We start from the raw sequence: 15,713 nt of genomic DNA, 5'->3' as shown, positions 1-15,713 counted from the left end.
GGGCACGGCTCCGCTTAAGCCTGAGCAGTCCCGGTTTAAAGCTCCCGTCCCTCCTCAGCGTGACTGAGGATCGTGTTCATCTGCTGACACCTGCTGGATGTTGTATGACTGCAATCAAGTAGAAAATGGAAAGCTTGTTGGGTTCTTTAGTTACATTTATTTGTAGAAAGCCTCTTCTCAAACTGTGAAATGAGAACAGCCACGTCCACAGTCATGAAACAATGCTTTAATTTGTTGGTTATAACAGACACAATTAACTCATCTAGAGTTAATGACCTGGGACAGTATAACAAACATTTCTGCCCACATATCCTCCTCCTTTTCCTTTTATGTTACAATAAGTCTTCTAACAAGTCGAAATATTAAAAAAAAAAAAAAAAAAGCAAAGTACTAACATGAAATACAGCACATGAGATGAGAATAAAATCTAAATAAAATCTAAAACGGAAAACTCAAATGAATAAAATAAAAAGGTGGATGTTAACCTGTGATCAAATTATCTCAGCTCATCACCTCTTTTAATCGCCTCTCAGGAGATGGTTGTTATTAAATTGGAACATCTTCTTCCAAGGTAACAAATAAACTTCTGAGGCTTGGATCTGATTTTTTGTCACAGAAAATTCCTCGAAGCTCTACATCTACAAGTGACTCAGAGAAGTAAACCATTTTTTACATTTTTCACGTGGTTTGGTGAGTTCATGTTATCAAGCGCCTTTAGACTTGTGACATTTCAATACAGTCAGAGGCTGTGAAAGAACTCACTGCCTGTTCACTACTTTACCTACTTTTTCTGTCTGCCATGTTTGAGTGTGTTTATTTAGTCTTTAATTGTAGACACTGGGATAAAAAGTAGAGCAGAAGAGTAACTTGTTTGCATCCTAAAAGCAAACCCACAATCATTGGACAATAAAATGAGGACGCATATCTTTGCATGACAGGAGCTGACACAGAGGACTTAAAATTAAGATGATACATACGGGGGAAAAGAAAAACACCCTTTTACATATCGGGACATACTAAAAATAATATTCCTTAGGTCTTAAAATGAGGCAAATACAACCTCATATGCACAACGGCACGTTGTCTGTTACATCGTGTCATTATTCATTTAACAAAGTTAAGCCAAAATGCAGAAGCAGTGTGTGAAAAACTAACTACACCCTTACTGCTTTCATAGGAACCAGCAGCAGCCAGATGCTGAAAGTAAAATGCACTTGATTAACTGATCGCCAGCAAGTGTGAGCACCTCTATAAAAGCGGAGGCTTTCAGGCTTGCACTGCAACCAAGGGACCGGCACATCTTGGAGTTATCGAGCCGACCATGAACTCCTCTGAGTGCATTTTGGACTAGTTTCTGCTAAATAAATAATGACAAGATGTAATCTTCGTGTGCTGTTGTTCATCTCAGGCTGTATTTATATAATTTTGTGACCTGGCAAAGATTACATTTTATTTTATTATGTTCAGATAAGTAAAAGTTTTGTATTTAAAAGCAGGGTTCTTTCTTCAACTCTTTACTATTACATGAACTATATAGTACAGTAATGCTCACTGTGAGCCACATATAGTCCACTTTGATCTTGAGCTTTAAAACTTATAAAAACACAGTTAAAAGGTCCAAATCTATGCACTCTTTTCATAGTTGTCCAGCGGTCGGAATTGGAGTCTTTGTCTCTGGGGCCTTATGTTTGAAACTCCTGCTCTACAGGATGCCAGTAATTTGCAAAATAAACAAATTAAAAAGTGTGTTGTAGAATATATTTAAAATGTCATCATTTGCAGTTAATGGTACTGGATACAGTCAAATTAATCTGGATTTATCTGTGAAATGGGCCATTACCGTCAACATTTGTGTCAATTTGTGAGCATTTTGTTATTTTTATTGTTTTTTAGGTATATGATTACCTGGCCTCCAAAAAAAAGGCTATCACTGATAGGGTTTCTTATACAGAAACTAGCAAAGCAGTGAACAGTCGGGTGACTTCGGACACAAACACTGAATTATCCATGTATAAATCACTGAGTCTGAGCTCCCTGATTCTTACGCTCCTGCCACAACTTCTTCTTCAGATCCAGCTCAGTGTCAGTGAACGATGCAGGACCCCAGTTAGTGATCCTCTGCGGTTCTTTGTGACCTAAAAGAGAGGGTCAAAAGAAAAGAGATGAAAAAATTACAGCGAGATGTACTGACAAACCGATCGCTGGTGTTCCTCTTTTTTTCTGCCGAGTAAGAGAAAACATTTGTGCCAGGGGCGTCAAACTCATTTTATGAAGCTTAGTGTGAGCTTGGCTCTGCTAGTCTGTTGCATAACCACTGAATGATTCCTCTTTCTGACAATGGGCTTTCAGAAAATATTAATGAACCATCCATTTACAAAACTGACAAAGAGCAACCTGAGATTATTTCAACAACATTTTTTTAGTGTTTCGACATTCAGTCCACTGACACTACAAATAAATGCTTCTGTCATAAATCGAGGGCTCCTTGGCTAAGCGGCTTTAGTTCGGTGTGGTCTGGCATGCCGCGGGTAATTTTTTTATTACCAAGAGTGCCGTAAAACTGACAACGACTCAGACCTCTGGCTCGGACTAAATTAACAGTTCAGAGAACCATTCTCATAACACGACCCATTCTTAATGTCTTGTCCTGCTGCAAAACACAGAGAAGAGTCCCCAGATTTTTCCATACTTCTCTACAATGTGAGAGCTCGCCAGTCATTCATCAGGCTGGACTGAAGTCTTAGACGATGCTGCCTCTGGCCGGTGCAAATGGAAATGAAATTCATAAACGAAGAGCCCTCCTACCTGGCTGGATAAGACGCACCAGTCCCTCGTGCTTGGCCACCTTGTCTTTCCAAGTCTTAGTCTTGTTAGCTGCTCGCTCAAGTTTCCTTGTCACTTCCTGTATGTGAGGTAGGAAAACAGAGGTGTTTTATACGATTAACTGTTTCTGTTCTCATAAAAACGATTTTCAAGTGAATCTGTTTTTTTGTTAGGAGACAGAGTTCGAGATGTGCAGAGGAAGGAAAGTGGATAGATTGTACAAAGGATGTTGACAATGGGGCTGCCAGGCTGGAGGAAAGGAGAAGGAGACCACAGGCAAGAATCATGGAGGTAGTGAAGGAGGGTTGATGTGACAGAAGAGAAAAAGAGTGATCAGATGGAGGCAGGTGATCCTCTGCGGAGACCCCTAGGGGGACCAGCAAGAAGAAGAGGAGGAAGAAGAAGATAATCTTATCACAAGCTTTTCCATTTCACCTTTACTAGGGGTCAAAGTCATGCATGAACATATAATGTAAGTAGGGCATTATGTTTTTTAATCTTATTTTAAAGAAGCTTGATCAGACAGTAAGGATATACACAGTTCTGTGAGATACATGGCCTCTGTCTTCTGAAAGCTGACCTCATATTGCTTCACTGCTCCCTGCCGCTCCCTCTGCAGCCTCTCCAGCTGCTGCACGGCTGCTTTCAGGTCTCTCTCCTTGGCCAGATGCTCGGCCATTAGCTCCTGCTTCTCTGCCTCGGTCTGAGACAGCGCCCTCTGCTGCTGCTGTTGGATCCGCTCCAGTTCTGCCCTCTTGGCTGCCTCCTCTTCCAGCAGGCTACACATGAACACACACCAAGCATTCCTAAGATATTGTTTTTACTTTTAACAGACGGACGGATGGAAAATCAAATAAATTGACCACATAACCACAAAGTGACTGAGTTAAAAACTAGTAGGAGCCTTGGTAAGACTTCAGGTCAGTTAATCGGGTTCACAAACAGGGAGCTGACATCACCAGATTTACTTCCTGTATGTATCCACATGCCGTGTAGCACGTGTGTGTGTGTGGGCGTGTTTTCGAGACCTGGCCTGCAGCTTCCGCATGGCCTCCTCATCGTGCTTGGCCTGCCTCTCATCCTCTAAGGCCTCCTCCAGCCGGTGGTACATGTCCTCCAGCTCTCTGACGCGCTGCAGGTACTGCTCCAGTTCACTGGACTTCTGGGCCACCTGCTCCTCCATCTGCTGACGCACCTGAATGAGTCAAGACACAAACACACGCACAGTCATCCACATTTTTAATCAATGGGCTCTTTCACTCAGAGCAGTTATCTACACGTCAACTGTTAGTATGCTCTACTGCAAAACAAATCGCCTTTTATTGCTCTACAAAGGCATTTGTCTGTCTTGTTTTTCAACTTGGGGGGATGATTAACTTGTTGGCTCATCTGACACTCAGACCAAAGATGAGTCAGCATCCTGCGATGGATAATTTGAGCTTTTTTAGCCTTTGTTTCCCTTAAAATACAGACGGCTTAATCAGACACTCAAAACCAAGAGACAGAAAGTCACCGTTTACCGGACACATTTCTTTTTCTTCTTACTTAGAAAAAAAAAATACATAAAACTGTGTCACAATGCAATCAGGTGTTGTGAGAGGCACACTAGTTACCATCTTCTCTCTCTCCAAGTCCAGTCTGTAGCGATCCTGCAGATCTAACTGAGTCTGCTTCCTCCTCTGCTCCTCCAGCGCCGCTTTAGCCGCAGCCTCTTCCATCTTCTGCAAAACCCCCAAAAAAGAGGAAAGAGTTGCTCGACTGGAAGCCACATTAGCCTGCAGGGAAGTTCTTGACTGGTTTTACTTAAAGCTGAACTTCACACAAGTAATGCTAGCATCTATTTCTAGTGCAATTAGCGATAGGTATATTTTGTTAAGTAACACCAGGGTGTGTTTAGCAAAACAATTAAAAAAAGAGCCATCTGGCAGAGTAAAAGCAGAAGTGAGAAAGTATAACTTTTCTAAAGTTCTAAAAGAATCATACGCCCAGGCCTGCTGCTGGATGCAGGTGTCCATGACTGACATGTTCACAAACAGTAGTTTGCATAGCAGTTTTGTTTCCCTTTTTCACTGTGAGTGTCACATTAAACTCTCTGCGTTCTTAAAAAAACAACTGAATACATAGAAATAAATAGGAAGTGGACAGCACCATGATTTTCTCTGGAACTTAGGTTACACTGTAGCAGTGCTTCAACACTTGTCATTCTCTCCTGGATTAGTTTCAGGACCCCAGAAACAACCCCCCAAAAAAGAATCTATGTAGCATGAAAAATATATGAAATATATATTTTGTTAGGTTTATAAAGGTTTAAATCTTCTAGGCTCTGTTCATTGAAGAGCAAATGTTACTGTAACCAAGGCAGTCATAATTCTTCCTCCCACATGACAGGGCTTTTAGAGTTTTTAGTTGACTTAAGCACAGACAATTCTCATGGCTTCCAGCTCTCTCTGTTTGCTCTCATTGGCCGCCTGGAGTTGCCTCATCCTCTCTGCCAGGTCGTCTTCCTCCACCTGCTGCCTCTGCCGGAGCTCCCAGCGCCTGAGCCGGGCCTCGCGGTGAGGAGACAGCAGCCCCAGCCTCAGCTGCTGGATGCACGTTTGAATAGCTGCCACAAGACAGAGTCACCGGCTGAATTATTCCCACGACATTTAGTCATTATGGATTTTACGTTGAGTCAGACACTGACATTCAAAAATTCAGAGGCAACATTAAAGAAAATGAAGAGACAGTGATGATGAGACCTTTTTATGATGAGGAAATTACAGAGGGCCGGAAAATGATGAGTCAGTACCTTGAATCCATTCCTGCTTCTTCTTTTTATCTGACGCGCTTATCTCAAAGCTTTTGTCAGCACACTTTATAATAAAAAGGCATTTCTTCCCTTCTTTATCTGGCAGCGACTGCAGGAGAAAGAAATATTAGTCGCTGCTATAGCGTATGCTCATCATTTTAAAGTCTTTCGTTTAAGGAACATGTAGGACATGCAGGTCAGCTGTTTACCTCCACACAGCAGCTTTGGTCCAGAATTATGTCTCCTTTCTTCTCCTCGAGATCCTCACACACATAGTACGACAGTGAGGTGGGTCGGAGGACAAACCAGCGCTCGGTCCAGTTCTTCCTGACGTGCCCTTTTTTCATCATGTATCCCTTCAAAACACAGTGTAGGAAAGAACATATGAATACAGTAGCTACACTGGAAAGGTTAAAAAGTCTCTTGCAAAGGGCTGTCTGGGAGGGTTAGTGTAGCCAGAGGTGCAAAGCCACCTAAAGAATAATGCAGTGAGAGATGAGGGAATTTGCATTGAGGAAGCTGACATTTTTATCTCAGTGGCAGCATAACCGTGAAAGCTCACGGTTCAGAGATTTTTAGATGGGAAATCTGAAGCTGCAAATATGAGAAATATACAGAATAACAGATCAACATCCTCTCTGACCTCCTTGAGAACGTCCAGTATGAGCTCATTGAAGACCTCATTGATGCCCATGGACAGGATCTGGTGGTTTAAACCTTTGCTGAAGTAACCCATTCCCACCAGCTCAATCAGCTCCCAGGCAGTCAGGAAGTTCTTCGAGTTCTGACGCTGCTTATATTCTGCAAAGCTCTCTTTACTCCAAACAGTCCCCATGGCTTCCGTGAGCTTTCGCAGGAAGTACTCGATCTAAGGAGATATGTAGAAGCTTTACTTGAAGCTCAGAGCTTTGGTAGAGGGAATGGTAAAACATTTCAGACTACGGGATCCTCACCTCTTCCATGACGATGACTAGCGGGTATCTCTCCTCTGACAGAAAGTTGAAAATGCACCACACTTTGAAAGCGTCATTATCTGAGATGAGCAAATGTTTTGTGTGTATATTTTTCTTGTAACAAAGTGTCCAGCACATCCTGTTGAACTCCATTATGTCGAAATCCCCACATACCTGAGATTAAAAATGCAGAATTCAGTCAAATTCAAAGTCGGAAGCACAAAGGAACAAGGGTTTTCGTGTTTACAAATGCTAAGCAGGAGACTGCTTAGAGCTTTCAAAACCTCGAGTCTGCAGGATGTGAGGTGCAAACGTGATGTAATTAAATGCCTCATTTTTATTCAAGTCAGAGCCTACGAGAGAAAAGCGAGAAAACAGAGAGAAACAAAGCAGTTTCCTGGCTCGGTTTTATCAAACTTTTATAAAATGCACGTTTGTCGTGCGTTTGCCGCTTGCTAAGCTGCAGAGCGAAGACACAAGGATCCACTTGTGCCAAGAGTATGTGAGGATGAAACTCATTTTATTCACAGATTTCATTAACATTCATTAAACCATTATTGCATTGATTAAAAACAAAACAAAACACATTGCTACTCTGTGTGCACTGAGCAAAACAGACCATGATTAGTCATTGTTTTCAGTGCCACAAAACCGTGTGTGAAGTGTGTGTTGGCAGGTTTTTACTATTTTTATTGTGTAACTGACTACTTTTTTCTTTTTTTTTGCGTTTTTAATTTTCGTCCTACAAAGCCTTTTGAGGATTGTTCCTGGCAAAGTGTGATATCCAGTGTAAATAAAAGCTTTGGCACTTCTTAGTGTCGACAACACGATGCATCAAAGGGCCTGTTTGCAGTTAGCTTTAAAATGCATGACGGGTAAGCAGTTCACAAGCGCACAGTATCAAAGACAATGAGCAATGTTGGGGTGACACATTTGACCATATGTCCTTTGTAGACATGTCATGCTTTGAGATGTATGCACATGTACAGCAGCTTATTAAGATTTTAATTTATTGCATGGAGGGCCTTCAAGCTGGTGTTACGTGAGCAGTAACAAAATGTGAATACAACTTATCAGCTGGACAGCTTGGAGTCACGGGTGTAAATGACTATGTGGAGCAGATGTTTGCTGGTGAGACACATTTTAAAGTGTAAACAAGGTCAAAAACTGCTGAATACTAAGAATTTGTATCATCAAACAGGATGACGCATTTGTCATCCGAGTCTTGTCTCAGAAGTCTCAGCATTCTTGCACAAGATGCTAAAGCGAGTGAGTCAGAAACCCGTCATGTTAAAGTGAACACTGCATATTCCAGATTTTTTATTTTGGTGCATTACTGTCTTGACAGGAGAAGACAGTAGGGAGAGAAAGTGAGGGCAAATGATGCACAGGAAAGTGGTCTGGGGCAGGCTTAAACCCAGGAGTCTGCAGAAGCCTCACCTGGTTAAGCCAGGTGAGCTATGGCGCCACCCCGTGATCAGCTTGTGTTCACAGTCATTGTTATTCAGCGAGCACTGAGAGAGTGTTAACATGTCATAGTGTTTAACTGACCAACTTCTAGTTTTCACATCTCTTAGAAGTCTCAAGTATCCATACTGAGAACAACATTTGAACCAAGGCTCTTTGCTCCCACCTTGTCAAGAATAAACCTGTTGAGGTAAGGCATGTAGCCCTGGTTGGAGAGAGGCCCTTCATCGTTATCTTTGAAATGCTCTTCAAGGGCCACAGGGTCATGTGGGATCTTCATCACTGTGCACAGATTATGAGACAGCACCTGAAAAACACAACAATAAATGGACAATAAACAAAGGAACAGATGCTGCCGGGCTTTCTTGGATATTTTTATGGCAGTCTTGAAAAAAAAGTTCTCCAGGTTTTCTGAAGGTCTTTGGACATTTGCTGCTTTTTCACTCCTTTTTCATTAAGTCCTTGTATGAGACAATTTTAAGAAGAAATTTTTGTTTGTTGTTGTTTGTTAAGCCACTTACTGGTGACACATGACTCATTCAAGCATAAAGAAGGCTCTAAACTCGATGTGTCGTGAACCACTGTTGTGTCTACACCTAACAGACAACTTAGCAAAGAACCCATTTTAAGATAATATCTTTAGGCACTTTGTTAATAGCTCCCTGTCAGTGCCAGACCCAAAAGACTATCTACAGCACATCAGTATCTGAAAGTCATGTCCTTAAGAGAAAAGAAAAACTCCAGTCTAGACCCTTTAATTGATTCTTCTACTGTTTCCTGAAGCCTCATCAGAAATGGTCTCAGTGGACGGGTGGATATCAAGAAGCCGTTCTTAATGAAGGCAAACTACAAAAAAATCAGTGGTAACAGATCTTACTGAGCGATGAATCCAGATTTGAAATGTATGTTTCAAACCATCATCAGTATGTATGGAGGAGGCAAGGGGAGAGAGGTACAACAGTGAGTGTCTACAGTCATCTGTAACACAGGGTGGAGGCTCTGTCATTGTGTGAGCTGCATTTATCAATATAGAAAAAAAGCACCATCAAATTTGAATCCGTTACATGCAATATCATCTGGAAAGCATCTGATTGGCACTGGATTAATTGTTCAGAATGACAATAATTTCAAACACAATGCCAGTGCAGTAAAAGCACACCAAGGTGGTTATGCTTGGATAGGATAGACACAATGAAACACTATGAGTCATGGACTGGCCTCCCCAGAGCCTAAACCTCAACATTTTTAAAGCAGCGTGGGATCATCCTGACAGAGAACAGAAACAACGAAGAGCTTTAATTGTCCTTCAAGAAGCCTGGAGAGCTAGTCCTGAAGACTTCGTAAAATAAATGGCAACAAAGCTGCGTGAGAGTTCAAGTCCAAGACGGATATTGACTTTTAAGTTTGTATGAATTTTATAAAATGTTTTTGCTTCCTATTCCGCATTTCCACCTATCATTGCACACATTTCAATAAATCGCTCCACCTATTTCCTATTTTCCTAGCAAATACAAAGATGAAGGCCAGCTTTTGGACAGTACATTACCTCAACATATGTCAAATTACACTTCCTCAAAATAACACACACGAGGTTAAATTAAAGGTTAGGCTTGGGTTCACTCTCGCCGTTTTCATGTTTGCAGATATGCATGCAAAACACTTCTAACATTTACAAGCACTGCTGACCAAGCGTTAACTCCAGTTCTTGAAGATGAATGTTCACTCCTCAGAACAAAGCTTGTCCCTGGTGATTAGTGCGACTGCATTAATGCACCAGGGTACAAAAGGTTTTACGGCTTCGTGTGAATAGTTCAACAAGCAGTGTGTATAAATACATCTCCATAAATAGGGACTTTTTCAGTTTTCCTGGCTGTGCTGCAGTGTCCATATGTTAGAGATGAAAAACCCTGCAGGAGCCTTGAAGTCAGACAGTGTCTTTGTCAGGCTGGGCACACAGACAGCAGAGCCACCAGGCAAACAAACTTAGGCCCAGGCTGTCATACAGTAAAACACCACCTCTTTCTACAGTGGAGCTGCCTGAAACTGGATTTTCTTTGACAGTATATGTTTATGATAACATGATTATATGTTTAAGCCCACGTTTGTAACAATCCCTGCACTCAGCATAATTTGTGATTGAGGGAAACACGTATAAAATTGAGTGAAAGTTCACGGATTTACTTTCACTAAGTTTTAACTAAGTAAAACCAACTCAGCCGCGTTTATCACACATAAAGTCAGAAAAAAAAACAGTGAATACAGGAAGTGTCATTTATTCAGCGGTTACGTTACTGAGTAAAAATAACGGCAGAGTTTAAGTATTAGTGTCCTGCAGAAGAGGCTCTGAACTGGAAGAAGAAAAAAAGAACCGAAACGCACCTTTAACTGAGACTTGGAGACTTTTCCACGCTGATCCACGTCCAGGGCTGTGAATGCGTGCCATATGGATTTCAAAAGCTCCTCTCGCAGCCACATTTTGTCCCTCAGCAGCACCGCAGGAGGTGTCTGTGTGTCTCTCCGTCCGTCTCCCTCTCTGCGTATGTTTGCGGGTTTGAAACTATCCGCCTCTCAGAGAGAAGCGCTGCGCTAGAGGCGCAAAAAAGGGAGAAGTGTGATAGCGCCACATGTTGTTTAGTTTTTTTTATGCGTCCCGCTGCTAGTGGAAGTTTGTTCAGTTCAATTCAATTCAATCTTTATTGGCAGACTACATGTCCATAAAAACAAGACAAGAAACACACACACACAACTCCCCCCCCCCCCCCCCCCACACACACACACAACACAAGGTATACCATTAAATATATATATGTATATAAATAAGTATATAAAGCATTTGTAAAAATATAAAACCATAATATACATAAAACACAATTACTTAAAATAAATCAATAAATACACAAACACTTTAACCAGTGCTTTCTGAGACTGGATGAGTAACGGGAACCACTCACTGTCGGATCTGTAAGTGCTAAAATTATACTGTTACTCGAACCATCCAGTCGTTCTCTAAAACTGAACATTAACTTTCTTAAAAGTGCTTTAAAAGTCCAAACACCCACAGCTACAAACATCTGACTGGCACTACCACTTCTAGGTATCCTGCAAAGGATTCTCATCGCATCATTATATGCAACATGCAGCTTCTGCATGCTACATTGTTTGTAGGATGACCACAAGGGGGCAGTATATAGCGGTGTGCAATACGCTTTAAACAAAGCCACTTTAACTGGAAGTGAACAAAAGCTGAATTTGCGTGCAATAGTATTTGCCTGCACATAGAGCTTACACCGTTGTCTGTATATGTCATCATCATCATTCATTTGCTCAGTAATAAAGTGACCGAGGTATTTCACCTTTTTATGAACTTCAAGAGTTTTTTGTGCCAGTTTAAACAAAGGGAAATTTAGCTGTTTATCCTGCTTGGTTCTACATATCAAAACAGCACTTTTAGCAGCATTGTACTCAATGTCATATTGCACACCATATTCAGTACAGACATTAAGAAGATCCTGTAACCCAGCACTGCTTGGACTAAAAACAACCAGGTCATCTGCATACATAAGATGATTTATCAGTGCTTTACCTAATATACACCCAGTGTTACAGGCTCTCAGCTGTATGGACAAATCATCGACATATAAATTAAATAAAATTGGAGACAAAATCCCACCCTGTCTGACACCATTGCTGACACCAAAGGGGGCAGAAATACTGCTTCCCCATTTAACCTGCATGTTCTGATGAGCGTACCAGTAAGAGAGAATCCTCACGATGTATTGAGGAACTCCCCGTGTCTTCAATTTATCAAAAAGTTTTCTGTGGTTCACTCGATCAAAAGCCTTAGAGGCATCAATGAAACACATGAGGACAGATGAATTTTTAGCCCTATACAACCTGACTATTTCCTTGAGTGCATATATGCACATGTCAGTGCCGTGCTTTGGTTTAAAGCCAAACTGATTATCCAGAGAAGAGATGAACACACTAACTCTGTCAAACAAGATTCTTTCTAACACCTTAGATAAAATACTGGCTAGTGCAATCGGCCTGTAATTATCCAAACAGCTCACTTTTGCAGCTTTGTCTTTCATAACTGGTACCAGTAAAATACACAGCATTGAGTCTGGTAATATGCCATGAATCATAAACCCAGTGAAACAGAGTGCTAAAAGAGGAGCTAGCCTTAAACTAGCATGTTTTAAATGTTCTGCAGTGATGTGATCCAAACCAGAGGATTTATTATCAGACAACCTATGAATGGCTTCATATACTTCATGTGTCCTTACACTTATTGTGTCATTACTCATGTCAAGATTGTCCTCATATGGATCACTTTTTATACAGTTAAACAACGCACTGTAATGCTGTCTCCATAATGCTGCAATGTTATCTGCCCCAGAAACACCTTCAACAGTTGATGGTAGAGATGGTTTACAGTTATTAAGAGCTTTCACCTCTTTCCAAAAATCTGCCGTATTATTACACAACATTTTCCTGGCCAAAGAATCTGCTCTCAGCATTTGCTCATTTTTAGTTATAAAGCGAACAGCGTACTTATATCTGGCATTCGCACATTTTTTCTGTTCAAATTCTGGGCCTTGTTTAGGTCTTCCAGCCATGGCCCAACATTTATAAGCTATGCGAGCTTCATCATGGTACATGGATACATGTTCTTTCCAGCCAGGTCTGATGTTAGGTTTCTTATGCTTATATTGTTTATCAAGCAGTGTACCACTTTCATGCAGAGCAGTCACTATATCATCATACATGGAGCAGAGTAAATGTTTATGCACAGCATTCTTACAGTTGACATCCTTGCACAAAATAGCTTCTTTCGGCAAAGAAATGTCGTTCAGATGTATATCGGTATTACTATGATAAGCTAAGAAATCATCTTCACTACAAGCTGACCAGTCTAATTTTACACTGGTAGCAATATTAGCAATATTGTTTCCAGTTGTTGCTGGCATTTGTTCCACATTCACAGTAAAACCAAAAGGTATATGATCTGACACAGTTACCTCATACCTAATAGTCATGTTTGCTAAAGCTGCATGTCCATCAGCTGTACAGATACAGTGGTCCAGCCATGATGTACTATGCCAGGCTTCACTTATGTATGTATAGCTATCTGCAGGCAGTAACACTTTGGTAGACAAGATAAGATTATTAACTTGACAAAAATGAGTTAAGTGGTCAGCAAACTGAGAACTGCTGTCTGTGAGATCAGCATTAAAATCACCCAAAACATATATGCTGTAAGTATCATTGTCTTGAATAAATGCATTAATAAAAGCCAGCCTACTGAGGTATTCTTGCTCATTTTGACAAGATTCATAGGGAGTATAAATATTAAGAATGATAAAACTACTATTGTTCTGTGTATATTGTATACCAATACACCAGTCTACATCCAGTCTAATGGGCTTTATCACAGGGTCTATTTTTTTGTCCCAAAGCACAGCAACCCCTCCAGGTATTCTGCCTCTGACTATAGCTGTGCTGAGATCAGTTGTTGATTCCCCCACTCCCAAAAAACTTGCATTTAGACAGTTAAGTTTTCCCAGGTCCTGTTTGGACAACCATGTCTCCTGCAAGCATAAAATGTCACATTCTGCAAGCAGACTGTCCACAACAATCTGTCGAGCTTTGTCCCCTGCACTCTGTCCCAAACGTAGACCACGACAGTTGTAAGATAATACCCGAATAGACATCTTCATGTTGATACGTTGGTACCAAAAGGCGCAGTTATCTCCCCTGCTGGATCCACTGAGCTTGGCACCACCGTACCGGGCTTACATGGTTCATAAAAACGCCGGACCAGAGCCCCTTCAGGCCAGAGTTCAGGATTGTACATTTCACCCACATCATTACATTCAGCAGTAACCTTGAAAGAGCTGAACCTGCTACGTCAGTTGACCTGAGTAATTAAAACCAAGTAACACGTCAACAGTTTATTTAATCATGAATAAGTAACTTTAAAGTGAGCCTGCTATGCTCTACGTTGGTAGGTGTTTGGATTAAATGTGGTCGTTCATGACTTCAAAAATCCACGTGAGACAAAAACGCACACTTCAGGCTGCTTTAAACACTTTTAAACATTCTTTTTCCAGTCTCGGCTCTCTGTGATGTCAAGAAGAGCCGTTATCCCTGATATGGTGACGTCAGGGACACAGCTCTGAGTAACCTTGCTCCTCCCGCCTACTGTCCAAGCCTTCTGTTTAACATGTGCAGCCAGACAGAAGAGAGCTGGCTTGTTTTTAACTAAAAATAAAATTAACCAATTTGGCCCCTTTTTTCTAATTGTTAATTATTTGTAGAGTGTCCCAGCCGCTGGATTGGGAGCATGCTGGAAAAAGTTTGAGAGCCTAAAGGAGGAGAGCATAACCTCCACTTCCTAGTTCTACATGTTATAACTGCCTACCTGGACTCGGTGCTGCAATTTGATTCCACATATACTTTTGATGGTATACAAAAGCAGGTCAAGTTATTGGACGTTCATACTGACCACTACGTGGATTTTTTATCTCTTCATTATGTTGTGTTATTCTAATTTGTGTTGAAAATGTGCTGGTGAGGATGACTCCCCCTGCAGACCAAATCTACTTATTCCCATGTGTTTGATTTCTTAGGTTTTACACCAGATGCTCTTCCTGATACAACCTCAAACAGATTTCTGTCTCCTCCTGGGATTAAACAGGTGATCTTTCACTCATTAGGTAAGTGTAACCTGCTACACTAACTCAAATCTAGCTAAGGTTACAGATAAAGTAACCTGAACCCAAAAGAATACTTCAAATCCAGGCAACTTCGAGGGCAACGCTTAAGGACGTCTTCAGAGGTTACTCCAGTATTTTGTTTTTCACATGGGGTGACCTGAACTACTCAAAGGGTTAGGGGCCTCAATAATTAAGATCATTTTATCAGAAATAAATACAGAATTAAAAACTTGTTTTGGGAAAACAAAGAAAAAGAAAAGAAAAACAACAACAGGCGTGATTTCCCTCCTCTAAGAGTGGGAATCTAAAATAATTTTGTAATGAATACTTGTTTTGGAAAGTGTTGAAAGAAGCATTTAGATACAAAGAAGCATAACCACCCAAATGAAAATCAAATAACATAACAAAATTTGTTACTTTGTAAAAGTAAACATAAAGTATATTTACTTTTACAATTAGTTTAATATGTAGCTACACCATTTTTTGGCTTTAGTCCATAATATTTACACCTCATATTTATCTGGATCTCATTTTTGAGTTATTCTAGTTGCATGCCCTCCAGTATCACAAAACTGACAATAAAGTTGACTTTGACTTTTGGGTAGCTTAAGCTAACAACCTAAGCGCTCGAAACAGTTACTGGAGTACAATGCCGCCCTCCAGGATTTAGTGGGGAAAAGCGGAAACGAATAAAAATTTACTCAAGTAATTGTACTTAATACACCACCTCTGGTCCAAGTTGGTGCTGTTGGACTGTATCTGACAAACCTTATCAAATAACCCACTTTCTGATTTGCTTCATTTTACTGAAGGTAAGATTTAGGAAAATCAGGTGTTACAATAAAAACACAAAACTTCTTAAAGGAAGCTAATTCACAATCCTGTAGACATCCAGAATATCAATAAAGACCTCTGCAAAAGTAACATTTTTACCAAGTTAACAATTACTAAAGCTAAGAA

At 40.8% G+C, this 15,713-nt stretch overlaps 1 protein-coding gene across 1 annotated transcript; it reads right to left on the bottom strand.

Moving 5' to 3' along the window:
* Positions 1-235: 235 nt before the first annotated feature.
* On the bottom strand, positions 236-10,585 carry swap70a (switching B cell complex subunit SWAP70a). The gene is made up of 12 exons (XM_080885550.1): positions 10,414-10,585; positions 8,201-8,341; positions 6,568-6,741; positions 6,258-6,482; positions 5,824-5,970; positions 5,615-5,723; positions 5,247-5,428; positions 4,437-4,544; positions 3,852-4,018; positions 3,404-3,602; positions 2,806-2,902; positions 236-2,135 (listed from the first exon to the last, which is right to left on the bottom strand). Exons 1-12 carry the CDS (start codon positions 10,507-10,509, stop codon positions 2,017-2,019), a joined length of 1,764 nt encoding a protein of 587 aa, XP_080741676.1. The 5' UTR covers positions 10,510-10,585; the 3' UTR covers positions 236-2,016.
* Positions 10,586-15,713: the final 5,128 nt, after the last annotated feature.

The sequence above is a fragment of the Rhamphochromis sp. 'chilingali' genome (genome assembly GCF_963969265.1).
Source record: "Rhamphochromis sp. 'chilingali' genome assembly, chromosome: 6".
Taxonomy (NCBI): Eukaryota; Metazoa; Chordata; class Actinopteri; order Cichliformes; family Cichlidae; genus Rhamphochromis; species Rhamphochromis sp. 'chilingali'.
Note: the sequence above shows the minus strand (reverse complement) of the source record. Positions and strands in the feature narration are given on the sequence as shown.

Coding starts and splice junctions, on each gene's coding strand:
- swap70a (XM_080885550.1), bottom strand. CDS start 10,509: ATGTGGCTGCGAGAGGAGCTTTTGAAATCCATATGGCACGCATTCACA. Junction 8,342..10,413: donor TCTCCAAGTCTCAGTTAAAG/GTGCGTTTCGGT, acceptor TGTGTTTTTCAG/GTGCTGTCTCATAATCTGTG. Junction 3,603..3,851: donor ATGCGGAAGCTGCAGGCCAG/GTCTCGAAAACA, acceptor GTTCATGTGTAG/CCTGCTGGAAGAGGAGGCAG.